This window comes from Balearica regulorum, chromosome 1, assembly GCF_011004875.1.
Source record: "Balearica regulorum gibbericeps isolate bBalReg1 chromosome 1, bBalReg1.pri, whole genome shotgun sequence".
Taxonomy (NCBI): Eukaryota; Metazoa; Chordata; class Aves; order Gruiformes; family Gruidae; genus Balearica; species Balearica regulorum.
In genome coordinates, this window is record NC_046184.1 from 184798847 (window position 1) to 184815070 (window position 16224).

General features: G+C 38.1%; 1 protein-coding gene across 1 annotated transcript in view; it reads right to left on the reverse strand.

Annotated features, from left to right (window-relative positions):
- VWA8 (von Willebrand factor A domain containing 8) overlaps positions 1-16224 on the reverse strand; it is a 196699-nt gene that overhangs the window by 16604 nt on the left and 163871 nt on the right. Inside the window, exons 38-41 of the mRNA XM_075741750.1 lie at positions 12509-12617; positions 11616-11772; positions 7167-7275; positions 470-595 (exon numbers count right to left, since the gene is read on the reverse strand). Coding sequence (XP_075597865.1) covers positions 470-595; positions 7167-7275; positions 11616-11772; positions 12509-12617 — 501 coding nt within the window. The remainder of the gene's footprint in view (positions 1-469; positions 596-7166; positions 7276-11615; positions 11773-12508; positions 12618-16224) is intronic.

Genomic DNA, 16224 nt, shown 5'->3' on the forward strand with positions numbered 1-16224 from the left:
CCTTGTGTATCATGGAATAAGGAGAAGATATTTGTAAAACACTTTTTTTTAAATACTTCCCAGAGTATCAGGGTATTTATCATCAAAAATTAAATTAAATTAAGTTAGTGAGAAAATATTTTCCTTTTTCTTAGACAAACAAACAAAATGTTTTGTGCTAATTGCCTTCAGCTCAATAAAATATAAAATAAGAACATAAAAACTGTTGCACAGGATCAAACAAAGGACCGTCTAGATCAGCATCCTCTCTCTGAGAGTGGCAAATAGCAATTACATGTGTATGACTACAAGTAATGAAGCAAATCTTCCATCTTGTGGTTGCCTCTGTCTCGGGGACTTCCCAAGATTCTTCTGAGTTTCTCATCCCTATAACTCACTGAAACGCCACTTGTATTTGTACAGCCACTATGAAAACAACAAACTAGTTAAGCACTTCCCTACCTTTCCCTGCTACTTGTTGGATACTTACTTGTGGCTCAAGTTCTCCCCGTCGTTTATATATGGCTTTTTCTCCTGTCAGCCCGTCAATGATTTTGGCATCATCTAGCTCTCCAACAGCTTGGTGTCTCAGCCATTGCCTTTCCTTACCCTTGGCCTGCAACAGAAAAGAAACCTTAATTCACTCAGTGATGTGATTTTAAGCAATTTAAGACATACTGAATATGACATACGAATTAATTTTCTTTGTAATGATGTGATAGTTTTGGCATAAGTCAAAGAAATCCAAACACATTTTCATAGCTGTCCTACTCTTTTTCTCTGAAAAAAAATTAACACTGACAAAGAACATGTTCCCTCTGTAATTTTGTCTTCTTTCAGTTGGTTCATATATGGGAGTTTAACTGTGGAAATTTTATCCTTTTTTCTTGCAAATGTACTGAAAATCTGTGTAGCTTGTGCAAAAATACATACAACCAGAGGGACATGCATAACTGACCATTTTTTTATGTTTTCTCCATCCAAGCAGTGCAAGAAAAAACCTGGGTGACTTAAAGGTAAAACTCGGTAGTATTTACCCTAGGTAATGGTAAATAGTTTCTTTTAAAGTAACACTCATAACAAACTATAATTATATTTTAAAATAAAAACCTTGAAAATTATGATACTGAAGAAACAGTCCACTGAAAGTTTCTTTTATTGTCTTGAAAAGAACATTGGTGACCCACAGCCTGACTTGATGAACATGCATTACAGTCCAGGAACTCAAATATTCATGGAACTCCTGTACATAGAAACAAGCACTTAAGATTGAAGACTCAAGTGTTTTAATATTCTAAACAACATATTTAAGAATGTTTTCAAAGGATAGCTTCATCATGGTTTATAATACATAAGATCCATCTAAAGACAGTAAAGTCTGCATATATGGGTTTCATGGTTTATTTCATTTCTGCTTAAATCTTCAGGTTGAAGTTGCTCATCCTAGTAGTAAGCCCAGCAAGGAAAGAAGATTTTAAATTTATATATGTATAATGCATTTACACTCTCAGTAAATTGCTGGTCAGCAGCTGGAAGCAAATCAAATATACAGCAGGACACAAACTGCCTTAAACAGTTCTCAGGAATGAAAATCAGTCACTGTCTGATGAGCAGGAAGTGTTACATTACAAATCCCCAGCAAACTGCAGGCCTGGGATTTGAGAGGACGAATCTTAATAATTTTGTACAGTCTGAGTAGTCAGACGATGGCTTCTTAAGGCTCAGGGAATCTTTGATTTTGCTTTGGTCAAAATATATGAGTTTTTATTTTTGGTGTGTATGGAAGAAGTAGTCCTGGACTACTGTCTATTGCCTATAGTTACTCAGGACTAATGGACTACTTATCTATGAAAATAAATGGGCAGACAGAATACAAAGCCACAGGGAAAATGTTTTGATTAATTAATTTCACAGTATAGAATTAACATAGCTGTGACAAACACAGGTTTTTTTAGTTAGGCTGTGTCAAAAGCTTTACAGATGCTTCCTGATGAAGGCAAAACCAAAGCCAATACATGGAAATCTCAGCCTTTTAGTAAATCACGGAAAAGGAAAGTTGACACAATTTTCTGTGTTGTAAATTCAGTCGATTGTTCTCTCTGATACATTTTCATGGTGCTACAGTCAACCTAGCTTTCACCCAGTTTGGCAGTGGGGTATCCATGAGTTTGTACCAACTAGTAGTTTCCATGATCATTAAATATTCTTGGGATGAAATCTGAAGTCCCTTCTTCCATAGGATCATCAATTCCTTTGTTGCCCAAAGAGTTGTGTAACATCACAAGAAGATACCTGCAAATTCCAGGTGACCTCTACATGCTCCACCAAAGTGTCACACTATAGGAGTTCTCCAGCTGTGAAAAACACAGTAGGATAACCCATGGCAAATTTCAACAACACTCCAACTAACCATTAAAAAATGCTCCTGGAGACAACATGCTGCTGAGTGAGCAGAGCCTGTCTAAAATCAATCATCCACCTCCCAGGATGATGCAGATGAAATGACTTTGTTCCTAGTCAGCCACTATAAGTACTGGAACAGAAGTAGATACTTAACGCTTCCTTAGGGCTGCTGTTTTGTCATTTTTTTTGGTCATTTTCTTCCTTGCAGTAGGCAGGAGAGACAAACAACAGAAGATTATAAATTTTTGGCTTCATTGAGCAAATTCTCATCTAATTTCACCACTGTTTTCATTGACGATGCTTTAGCTTTGTGGCTATTTGCTGTTCAAGGAACAGTAGTGTGAGAAGAAACTTGCTTTTAACTATGGACATAGTTAAAAACCATTTAATACCTTTTGGAGCTTATGCAACAAAAGCCAGTATTTGAGCTGAAATTTTCTTGGAGGCACACAGAGTTGAAATTCTCTTCTAAAATAAGAAAGAATGCTGACAAAATCTGACCTAACCTCTTTCCAGAATAACGCTAAAATTATTTAGACTACTTAGCATCTGCCTCTTCCATGCAGAACTCCTAAGAATTTATTTCCTTTTATAAAAGCTGAAAAAAAATATTCCATTAAGCACGTGTGTTATACAATGCACATATATACTACAGAAAAGCTTCAAAGCATTTTCAATATATAATTTGCATAAGCTTAAAAGCAACATAAATTTAAAAGCATTTACAATTTTAAGAGAAAACCAGATCTATTACATATATACCTTGCTTCGATATTTTACTAGAAGGGGCACACAATCAATTACTATTGCAATATACTGCGGCCATATTGATGAAAAAATATTGTGTATATATTCACTGTGTTGCTTTTGAAATTAGAAAAGTGTGCTAGATACCATATCTTATCGGCATGACAATGGCTGCTCACAACACACCACTGCAGTAATTCTTTTCACTGAAAGATATCAAAGGCATATTTACAAAAAAACCCTGCACAATATAACTGTGATGTCTGTAAACATCACAGAAAAAGTTGTGTATGTGAAGTGATCACATCTAAATATGTAACTCATAACAGTATAGGATCGTAGGAAATACTGCCAGTTGTAGTCTGCATTTTTTCTGGGAAAACCTTATGCATATGTTCCCTTAGCTGCTGAAATCAGAAAACTACTACTGACAGGGCACAGGGTTTTTCACATTGTCGGCTCTGAGCCATGTTTATTATAAAACTGTCACTATTTTATTCTTGCTGCTATGACCAGACAGTTCCCACACAGTCTAAATCAGACAGAGCCCCAGTAGGTTCACGGACTCCAGCTCAGGTTTGCCCAGTTTAATCATAGAATCATAGAATGGTTTGGGTTGGAAGGGACCTCTAAGATCATCTAGTTCCAACCCCCCCTGCCATGGGCAGGGACACCCTCCACTAGACCAGGTTGCTCAAAGCCCCATCCAACCTGGCCTTGAACACTTCCAGGGAGGGGGCAGCTACAGCTTCTCTGGGCAACCTGTGCCAGTGCCTCACCACCCTCACAGTGAAGAATTTCTTCCTTATGTCTAATATAAACCTACCCTCTTTCAGTTTAAAGCCATTACCCCTTGTCCTATCACTCCATGCCCTTGTAAACAGTCCCTCCCCAGCTTTCCTGTAGGCCCCTTCAGGTACTGGAAGGCTACTATAAGGTCTCCTCAGAGCCTTCTCTTCTCCAGGCTGAACAACCCCAACTCTCTCAGCCTATCTTCATAGGAGAGGTGCTCCAGCCCTCTGATCAGCTTCGTGGCCCTCCTCTGGACTCACTCCAACAGCTCCATGTCCTTCTTGTACTGGGGCCCCCAGAGCTGGACGCAGTACTCCAGGTGGGGTCTGACATGAGTGGAACAGAGGGGCAGAATCACCTCCCTTGACCTGCTGGTCATGCTGTTCTTGATGCAGCCCAGGACATGGTTGGCTTTCTAGACTACAAGCACACATTGCCAGCTCATGTTGAGCTTTTCATCAACCAACACCCCCAAGTCCTTCTCCTCAGGGCTGCTCTCAATCCATTCCCCGCCCAGCCCTGTATCTGTGCTTGGGATTGTGCCAACCCATGTGCAGGACCTTGCACTTGGCCTTGTTGAACTTCACGTGGTTCGCATGGGCCCATCAAATGCAGATGCCTAAATGATGCTCAAAAGCTACAGGGACAGTTGCCCCAGATTCCCTCTACAATAATCAATAAAAAGAGAACTGCTTTCTGGAAGGCACATCATCTAAACTCTGAGAAGGCATTTCTGAGCAACTGACTGACCATCAGCTTTGGAATCTGGCGTTCAGACAGACAAGCGTTATTCAGGGTTTGGCCAGCATTAGGAGAGCGAAGAAAGCTCATCATTGACTGGATTTCTTGGACTCCTGGCTTTGCTACTTCTACAGAAGATAAATGACAACTCCTAATGTTTTGTTAACGTTGTTCAACGAGCTGACAGAGATCAGTGAGTTACGCAAAGTAAAATGAACAATGAAATTACATTCTCAGACTGTATTTATGTATGTATCACTTTCAAGGATCAGCCTAATATAAACATCTCTTTCTGCTGCTGCTACTTTTGTGAGCCATCAACACTGGACCTCAGTCCCAGCCTCTTGATTCTTGGGATGTAAAATTTAATCAAAGGAACATATTTTTAAAAAACCCTCAAACCTAACAATAAAAGGCATATGTTGAAAAGAAAATCCAAGTTAAATAAACACAGACAATATATTTCCATTATGTCAACACATTGAGTTTGAAACAAAGCAAACTCAAAATTTTTTAAAAAGCCACAAGTGTTCTCTACTGAGAAGGTAATTTGGGATTTTCACAATGTTAAAAACACAGAGACATCTCAGCTGCAAAGTTTACTGCAACTGACTGTGCCATTGACTTCTTATTTCAGAAATGAGGAATGTCTGACTGATATCAGAAAGAAAACAGTTTTAGCTAAGAACCTATGGTGTACATGGGACTATCCAGAAGAAAGGGGGGACAGAGGCATAGTCCTCCATCAGAGTTGAAGAAGACGCTGAAGAACTCAAATATTTTTTTTTTTTTCTCAGAAAGATAACATGAAATGTGCCTGGACCCAGCTTTCCAATTAACAGAAAGCATTTTGCAACTAAGTAACTCCTGTTATCATTTATCTTCATTTTCCTAGTGCCATCTTCTAATAAAAAAACTTACCACAATCTGTATAAAAATTTATAAAGTTAAAAATTTGCTTTCAATATTGCTCTTATTCTATGAGCTAGCTTTTCCAAATTCAGTGAGTTTGGTTTTTTCATCATAAAGTACATTTACTAGCTCTGTGGTTAGCTGTTGTAGATCTTGCCAGGAAGTTAGCAAAGTCTCATAAAATACTGAGGCTTATATGACTTTGCCTTGATATTAAAATGACCTTTCTAACAAAGCAACAGGATATGTCTCCTTATATTAAAATGTTATATTTTGCTTATGATTAACGTGATCCCTGAATGTAAGCATTTTGGCTCCAAAGAATATATAAGGCAGACTAAAAAAAAGACTTTAAACTGAAGATTCACTTATTCACACCTAGGGTGTGCTTCCAATGGCATGTCTACTAGAAATATGGTAAAAAAGCAGCTAGATATAAATGATGTCGGAAAAACTGAGATTTATATCTAAAATTTTTCAACTGAAACCTGACTTTACAGGCCAAAAGCCTAAGTCCTGAACTAAAACACATATTAGATGCATGAATCACCTAATCATGACCATCTTAAATGTTCATTATATGAGGAGCTCTCTGAATTGATACATTCATAATAAAACCGACTAATAGTTCTCTGTGTATATATGTGATTATAGTAGCATTGTTGTAGTCACAATGGCTTAAAGATATAAGTAAGGCAAAGAAAAATGTTACCTTTCTTACTTGCAATACCAGGGGATTGGATTTTTTGACCCAGGAGTCTGTCAATCATACAAAGTAATTTATATCTACATTTCAGTTTTATTGCTGAAGTAAGGAGATAGATTAGACACAGCACAGTGATTTGCTAATAGACTAAGGTATATATATACACCAGCGGTTGATAGGCTTCAAGAGAAATATTTTTAATCAGAGATGTCTTATAAGGAGTAAAATTAATTTTCCTTTAATTTTCACTGAGGATTAGCAGATTCCTCCTAGAAACAATGCAGTTTTTATTTTTTTTGCCCCGTATTAATAAAATCTGGAACAACCACAAGACCAATGACTAGAATAAAGGCAAACTGGTGGTTCTGGTCAGCTTCCACTTAGGAGATTTGGGCTATACCTGTTTTTATTAGCAAGAGTTAAAAACAAACCTGAGAAAAATTCATGTTTTCAGCTGCATATGCAGTAAATCACCCATTTGGAGTGGGTGTTTCTTTTAACATCTATAGCATTTGCACTTCTCCACTAAAAAAAGTCTTTTGGACAGGACGTAAAGACAAAGGCTGGGCTCTACACACCATCACATATTCTTTTAATAATGTATAGTATTTTCTTTCACAAAATTCTGCTCCTGAATAAGTAATCTCTGTAAGCTGTGGTATGGGAATACTGTAACTTGCAGAGATAAGCACTGGGATCCACTTAAAAGCTGCCTTTGAAATCGTAATATGAGACTGTTTTTCCTAACCATGATTATACCCTGAATCTGCTTTTAGCCCTCAAAGGTACAATCGTCAGATGGTAACAGGATATTAGCAGGATAATATAAGGGGCCTATGAATGTAATGAGCTCACCATGTTCCTTTACCAGTGAATCTAAGATTACCTGCAGATTGTCCAAGATGATGCGGAGTGACTGAACTTGACGTCGGACTGCTCCAGAGAACCTTTCGTAAGTTGATGCATCATATTCACTCATCTGAATCTCTTTCAGTCTAAAGCAAAGAACAGGGAGCTAAGAACAGTTTAAGAAACAAGCATATAATCCATTTACATATGTAAATTGCAAGTTTATTTACTTGATAACAGGCAAATTCAGACTGTAATAACCAGACACAAGAGACAAATCAAAGAAGTGGCCGCCACTTTTGAGAATTTTTGAGAAGGCAAGTAATCACCAATGACTCCAATGAGGATTGCATCATATTAACACTTATTAAAGTTACTAATCCTTTGTCTCTCTCCTAATCTGCTTTAATGTTTGGGAAGTAAATTAGATGTTCTGAAAACTGTGATCAAATTCTGAAGGTTTTATTGGCTCAGGTGTTGCTATTTGTACATAAAAGGATCACAAGTGTCTATTCATTACTTCACCGTCGGAGTATTTTAAACATATCATGATCCATGCTTTAACACAAAGGTTAAGTAAAGACACACTATAAAATCTGTCCTTGAAGACCTACAGCTAGTAACACTGTCTCAAGTACCTATCTTTATGCTTCATAAAATGATGAAACTTTGAAACAAAGAAGTTTTAAATGCTCATTAACAAAAATGTGCTGCCCCACAAAAAAATGAGTCATGGCACTGAACACTATCCTGTCCAGAGGCCCAACAGAGTGTGCAACATCTGCACTATAAAAACAGATATATGCTGTTTTCTATAAGTTAAGACGTGTCCACTTCAAGTTCTATATCATCCTTCTCAACACTGTAGCTAAGCAGATACTCTTAAACTGGTGAAACTCACAATTGGAATGTAATTACAGAGGTCTAATGGTGAAGAACAAGCTAAGGGACAGATGGATATGCTGAGAGCGTGAACTATTTGATATTTTCCATGACCCTGCAACATTTAGCAAGGCAGCAATTATGCAATCTGGCCACCCTATCATCCAGCACGTGGCTCGGTTCAGTCCTGAGCTAAAACATATTGGCCTATGTATTGAGTTTGTGTGGCCAAGTTTTGGTAGCGGGGGGGCTACAGGGGTGGCTTCTGCGAGAAGCTGCAAGAACCTTCTCCCATGTCCAACAGAACCAATGCCAGCTGGCTCCAAGACAGACCTGCCGCTGGCCAAGGCCGAGCCCATCAGTGATGGTGGTAATGCCTCTGGGATAACAGTGCTAAGGAGGGGGAAAAAACCCCTGTGTACACCAAGAGCAATTGCAGCGAGAGAGGAGTGAGAATACGTGAGAGGAACAACTCTGCAGACACCAAGGTCACTGAAGAAGGATAGGCAGGAGGTGCTCCAGACACCAGAGCAGAGATTCCCCTGCAGCCCTTGGAGAAGACCATGGTGAGGCAGACTGTCCCCCTGCAGCCCATGGAGGATGATGGTGGAGCAGATATCCACCTGCAGCCAATGGAGGAGCTCACACCGGAGCAAGTGGATGCTCAAAAGAGGCTGTGACCCCATGGGAAGCCTGTGCTGGAGCAGGCTCCTGGCAGGACCTGTGGCCCTGTGGAGAGAGGAGCCCACTCAGGAGCAGGTTTGCTGGCAGGACTTGTGACCTTGTGGGGGACCCACGCTGGAGCAGTCTGTTCCTGAAGGTCTGCACCCCATGGCAGGGACCCCACGCTGGAGCAGGGGAAGAGTGTGAGGAGTCCTCCCCCTGAGGAGGAAGGAGTGGCAGAGACAATGTGTGATGAACTGACCACAACCCCCATTCCCCATCCCTCTGTGCTGCTGGGGGGAGGAGGGAGAGAAATGAGGAGTGAAGTTGAGCCCAGGAAGAGGGAGGGGTGGGGGGGAAGGTGATTTTTAAGATTTGGTTTTATTTCTCATTATCCTACTCTGATTTGATTAGTCATGAATTAAATGATTTTTTCCCCAAGTCGAGTCTGTTTTGCCTGTGATGGGAATTGGTGAGTGATCTCTCCCTGTCCTTATCTCGACCCAGGAGCCTTTTGTTATTTTTTCTCTCCCCTGCCCAGCTGAGGAGGGGAGTGATAGAGCAGCTTTGGGGGGCACCTCGCCTCCTGCCAGGGTCAGCCCACCACAGCCTGTCTGTGCACAGATAATTTCAAACACAAGCACTTCATAACAGCATAACTTCACTCACGTTGTTTTGAAAATACTGATTTTTAAATCAATGACGAATGGATAGAAAAGTATGTATAGGCTGTATAGTTATATTTCTAATGACAAGTTTTTTAATACCGTTATGAGTTACTTGCCTGGAACATACAGCATACATGAGAATTGCTGTTTAGACTAGCCCCGTAATGATAATATTAAAATCAAACATCAAATCTTTGTCTTTAGTATGACTATGTCTTTTTCTATTTTGAATTTTGCATAGACATAGTCATTATAGCCAACTACTATGCATTAGAGGCAGGAAAAGATAACTTTCAGTGCTGTACACTTTATTTCATGGATAATGCCAACAGAGTTCAGTATCTTCACATCAATGAAGAAAATATTTTGTTTTAAACAAAAAAAGAAGTCACGTGCGGTTTTACTTTGTTAGACTCTACATCAGTCCACAGTGAAAGCTCGTTCAGAAAAACATCATGAAAAACATTGCATATTCAAGAGCGGCTGCTAACTTTATTTTAGTGAAATAGGGCAATTTAAAATGTTTTCCACTAGAAGTACTATCTAGCTAGGAAAGCAAGTTTTCATATTAAAATTCTCCCTTCCAGATAATCATGTATAAACAAAGCAGTGAAATCTGCAGTCCTCCTGACATTTTTAAATTCAGCCTGAGGACTCCAACCTCCCTATTCTTAACTTTTATCTGTTAGTTCCTACAACTATCCAAGAGGTACAGAATAATAATCCAAATCAAATGTGACTTCAGAATAGGCTACATTTACAGCTGGTAGATACCAGCTCACTGTTTTTAGCAGGACATGAATTGTTATCTCATGTACACTCAGATTTTACAGGACACAGCTGCACTGTTTCCACAACGTGTAGCAGTATCCAGGAATTTGCCCTAGCATGCATTTTGCAAACCACCATACAGGCAGGTAGAAACTCCTCAGATAATGCTGTGTGTGTGTATATGTGCATATGCACAAAGAGATGTACAATATCCAAGACTATACATATCAATTGTTGCTGTTATGAAGCAACTGATAAGCAATTTTGAAGAATGGAGATGTAGAAAGGGTTAAAAGTAGTCCTCTCCACCTACCCGCCCCCCCATAAAGCACCAGGAAAAAAAGACAAAACAAGCTATGCCTTCCCCCTGCAACCAAAACCTTAAATGACTATTTTTAATTTAAATTTCTGTATGTTGCTTGTCTAAATTAAATCACTATTAAAAGGTATTTTGCTTTTTGGAGTCTCTTCCTTTGAAGCACTGACATAATCTATACATTTTCCCTGTCTTAATTAATCATTAATTCTCTAACAGCAATTTTAAATGCTCCAGGTAATTTGGTAATAAAAATATGATTAAAAAATAAACTTGACCTGAATCCAACAGATAAATTGCTGGTTTTAAATACAGTGATTCATGTCCAGTGTATGCTCTATGCTTAACAGCCTAATTATTAACACATCAGTTGAAGCAAATGGCAATCTCACCTGCTCCTTACAGCACCCAGATTTCCCCCTATTGGGAATCATTGTGTTAATAGCAACAAAATGTGAACTGATTAAGTTGCTTCCAAATTTATTTGTTCTGATGTTTTAATCTGTGTCTAGTACTCTCTGCTTTCAGACAGATACTCACATTGCCATATGTCCTGGGCTGAAACATAAAACTCATTTGGAATGACAGTCAATATACTTTGATTTTTTTATGCAAAGTATCAGAGTTTGACTTGAAAGAGTTCAGTTGGTGGAAGACATCTGAATCTCTGTGCACAGTCTGGGAAATAGCTGATTAGTAACCATGCATTACACTAATGATGGGAAGATCTGTGGTTACTGTAAAAGTATCTGCTGAGCTCTGGTAGTTCAAATCACCTCACCATTTGGCTATAGGTCTTTCAAACAGAACTAATTTGCTCACAATGGTCCATTTTCAAAGACATTCGCTAGGTAATGAATTCCTAACAACATACAATCTGGATTCATCATAATTCATATGGTAGATCCCTTTTTAAAAAAGACAAATATTCACATCAGTCTCCTTATCCACCTAGCTATGCTTTACTCTACCAAATCACACAGTCATTTTAAAAGTGTGGCTTAATTCAATAAAACATTCTATACATCTTGTCCAGAGCAGTTAGACACATGCTGGTAAGCTCTGTTAAATAATAATGATCAGGGTAATGTAGTTGATAAATACAGTTAAGAAAGAAAATTCTTTTTAGCCGTCTTTTTCAAATTCTTCTGGGAAATGGTAGGGAAAATAAAGACTTTCACATTACCTCTGTTTAAAGGCCTTTTCACCCATCTCTCGAGCAGCTCTCTTGACCTCCTCAGGAACAGCATCCTTTTCAGCTTGAGATATTTGGTAAACCCTGTGGCCAGCATCCAGTCGATATGGCCCACCTTTGCCACCTAACCCAGCAGTGTCTCTCCCACCTAACATGATTGAGATAAAATATAATTAAGAATATGCATTCAATAATAAAGAAGAATGCATTTCCTTTAAAACTTCTGTTGTCATATCTACAGATGTTCCAAAAAAATTGCCAACAATCCCCAGCAGAAATATTTATTGCCAAAGATTTTCAAAACCAAACAATCACAGTTAAGAACAACTCCAATGGAATAATTGTGTTTATAGTCCCTTGAGACCGGATTCATAAAGGTTTCCACCTTTGTACAAAGGGGACTATAGATCATATAACTCTTGTACATCTCCTCAAAGCTCCCGGTCTTTAAAGACATTCATTCAGTCTCTGTCTTCTCCCGACATTTTGTAGTGATCTAGTGATGACTACCATGCCCTTTTAGACTTAGGAGGTGCGTTGCCTATTCTGTGTGCCTCTTACCTACGCTACCTAAATTGAATGGCTACAGAGACATCTAAGAGAATGGCAAATGACTCAGCCTAGTTTCTATGGCTGCAAGCTTCTGGTTCTCTATATGGCCAATGAAAAGAGGCAACAACTAAATGTAATTGAAGTAGAGATCCGCTATACACAGTTTAAGGTAGACACTGCAAATACTTCTTTTCACTGGCAATAAAGCGACTCTGTATTGAGTAAAATAGCACTAAGCAGAGGGTAGCCTTGTAGAAACCCATTTTTGACTGGCACAGCATCTCCCTTAGACATTCTTCAGTGATGCATTAAAAAGAAAAAGAATGAAAAACCTGTTCCACCAGCCCAAGTATTTCCACCAACGTGCGGCATGTTGTCTGGATCCACTTTTCCATGTTTGGGGGAACTGACATCCAAACCACTGTCTCTCTGAATGGTGATCTGTAAAATTAAAAATAGAGCTGTACATCTCTCTTATAACAAGGAAAACCACTCTAACAATCTAACAATAACATACTAGGTCTGATGAAGAGCTGTAGGATCAGAATTAATTCAATAAATGCAATATCCCACCTGCTGAAGACAACAGGATAAAGGAGAGTATAACAGGGCTCCTGAGTGGCATGCTAGATCCACGCCAGACCTAAGATTACTGCCGCATCCGAACCACCCCCGATTTCAAATTTTCTCCACACTAGAAAAGTGCTTTCTGATAATTGCCAACATAATTCAAAATCCCCCTGTAGACAGGATCATCTGCAGTTTGAATGCTTCGCATAGTATTGGAAACACCTGGCTTGTAGATTCATTTGCAAACTTCACGCACACGCAACTACGCTCCGTGTTCTTTATTGATGGGCAGATTGATCCTCCCGTCGTGAACGGGGACTAAGGAAACAACATGTTCTTCTCCAAGGTTTGTCAGTAAATGGCTAGTTCAAATGATACACTCACGTAATCCTTAACTTCCCTGCCATGACCACAAGAGTCTACCGTGGTGAGTTTTCTACACCTGTCTACTGACTGTACTTTCCCCATCGATTCATCGCACAGCTGAACACCCAACAGCTGCCGGATGGTCAGGGCTGAGTCACTTTAGGCTGGGCTTGGATTTAAGTGGGTGACTGAAGGTAAAAATACTTCTTCCCATTACCAGCTCTGAGTCACGCAGTGAATCAATGATTCATGTGTAAACTGTCCTTCAGTTACTAATCTTCTATAATTTATTTTTGTAATGAAACTTAATGACAGATGTAAAATTGATGTCTTTAACCTCTACAAATGAACTTCGTTCTCATCTAACATAATATAGTTAATGCTCTGATGAATTTACATGGCCGAATAACTACCTGCCTTCTCAGAAATTCACTGGCATTATCAGGGTTTTCACTGGGACTGTAGAGCAGTTTAATCCTTGAATTCACTGTCTTGCAGACTCAACTTTATGCTGACATGAATTCCATACATGTTTTTGAACTGAAAACATGTGTTCTAACAACAGTGTCTTGGCAGCTATTCAAAACATCATTTTCTTTCTCTTTATAGAATTTATATTAATTCAAAGAGGTACAATACATCCCCTGTGAACTATGTCATTAGTGTAAAATCAAGATCTAATCTGATAAATTACATTAATTTAACATTTTTATAGGAAGAAAGACACTTAACCACAACAGCATGTTACCCTTTGGGTTATATACATTTTTGGTTTAAGAGATTTCCTCCAAAATAAACAGTTGTTTTTTGTATAACTGGTAGATTTCAAAACTATTAGAAACACAGGCCAACAAAAATCACTGATCTTAGTTTAAAATAAAATCATAAATCCGAAACTGTAGTGTCAGCCTCATGAATGAAAACAAAATATTATTCTGTAAAGAGAAACAATAAAATGATGGAATATTCTTTACATTTTCATCTTTTTGGGTTCTTCATAGAAAAATACTCAAAGTTCTGCAAAAGGAAGCTCTGAGGCAAATAGAACCATAATCAGTGATCCAAATATCATATTCTATTTTTGTCAAGTTTTTCCATCAAAAAAATTCACTAAATATTTTGAAATACAAGCATTGTATAAATTTTGAGTGAAAATTTCTGTAGAGAAAAGAACTTTGTTGCTCACATATTTCTCACATAAAATGAGTGGTTCACAAATGATATTTCTAGTACTAGGTAAGTTTCTAATATAAACCTATTTTACAATAGTGTTGAACTCATTAAAGCAGGTATTTGTAACTTTGAAACAGCATGTGGTTAATATAGAAAATCTTTTATTTTATAATGATTTGTGACCTTTGTTGTTGAAAGGACAGCAGAACATCCAACATTTGATTTCTATTAAAACTTTGAAAAAAATTGCATGAGAGAGAGAGAGGAAAAAAGAGGCCAGTGGTATAATCTATCATAGCTTAAGAATGTGACCTCCTTACTATTTTTTTATATATAGTTAATAGGTTACTAGGTAAAATAATTGAAAATTTAAGGATACTACAATGGAACACCACCAGCAGATGTGTAAATGTCATGCCAGTGAACTGCAGCAGTTTCATTCATTTACTTGTTTTTTAAGTAACATCTATGCACACAAAAGGTAGTAGAATTATGCTACATCTGAATACTTTAAGAACCAGTTTTTATTAGCACTGGTTTGCTGGGGTAATTGTTTTTTAAATTTGCCATACACTTAGAAACTGCATTAAATTAGCCCACTGTAGGGCCCTTTGAAGAAAATCTTCTGGATGTACTTTCCTGGTTTTAATTTGAGCTCTTAGATAATTCCATTAGTGACTTATGCTTTTCTCCTCCCCATCCCTGTCTCCATGGAAGTGTTTCAAGGTGATTTTACAGCTAACAACTTCACTCTGCTCTGAAGGTGCCTCTATAAAGTAAAAGTTAGACTAGCAAATATCAAGATTAGAATTGAAAACATATTTTAGAAAGAAGTAAGCAGTAAATCACTGAGTCTGGACATGAAATCAGAAGAAGGATGAAGAAAACAACTGAAGAGAAAAATTTTTGGACAAAGATACATTCTTCAGCATGACAGCTATACAGACATTGAAGAGCCATTAAATAACTCATCCCTCTGAGGGTTGGAGGAATTCTTGATGTTAGAAACTGTTGGAAAGGTAGATTTAAGGAGGACGATCCAAAACTGGATGTGTTATGAACCTGGCAAACTGAAAGACAGTCAGTGGGAAAAATCTAGTTTGTCTGGAGTGAGAAGGAAGACAAGAAAAACACGTACTCAAAGTAGAGAAAAAGCTCAAACAAATCTAAGAAATTCATAGTAACTTTTCCAAGCTTGTCCAATTGGAATTTCTAAACCTACTGAGATTTCTCTTACTGTTGTGATGGATATTTTCCAAATACATAAATAATTTGCTTGCTCAAATGTTGATCTGTCTCCTCCTGAATACTTTCCATTTGAATCTATTGCAAGACTTCTGTCAACTTTGTTTCTTTCAGCAAGAATTTTGACTAACGTCTCTTTTTGAGAGAAATCTGTGCTCTTTCTAGCTATTCATGCACTGAAAGGCGCTATTCATTTCTGCATTATTGTGAAGATTTCATACTGCCTGGTGAGCATATCACGGCTTTGTAAAACAACGGATGAATTCAGTAGTTTCAGCTATGAGGTCAGAGTAGAATGGCTGGAAAAAACTGTGAAATTTTCCTTGTGAGACTTCCTTTTGATTTCCAAAATAACCACAATTTCCAAAACACATGGTACATGTGTCAGTTGTGCATTATCTAAACTTGTTTATACATATTTGTGATTCATGATCAGAGCACAATAGCACTTTTCGACTGCCTGTTTGGGCAGGTTCTTCTTCAAAGTCCTCACCACACAAGAAGCACAACTGTCATCTTCTCCCAGGATACACGCGATTCTTTATTCTCAGTAATCATCAATGATCTTAGTCCCTGGTTTACAGTCTTTTTGTTGTCTTCTTTTCTTTGACTATCTTGTATTCTCAGGCTTTTATGCCAATGGGTAATGGGTGCATTCAAAAGGACTTTGTGGATGACAACTCTGTAGGTCTTC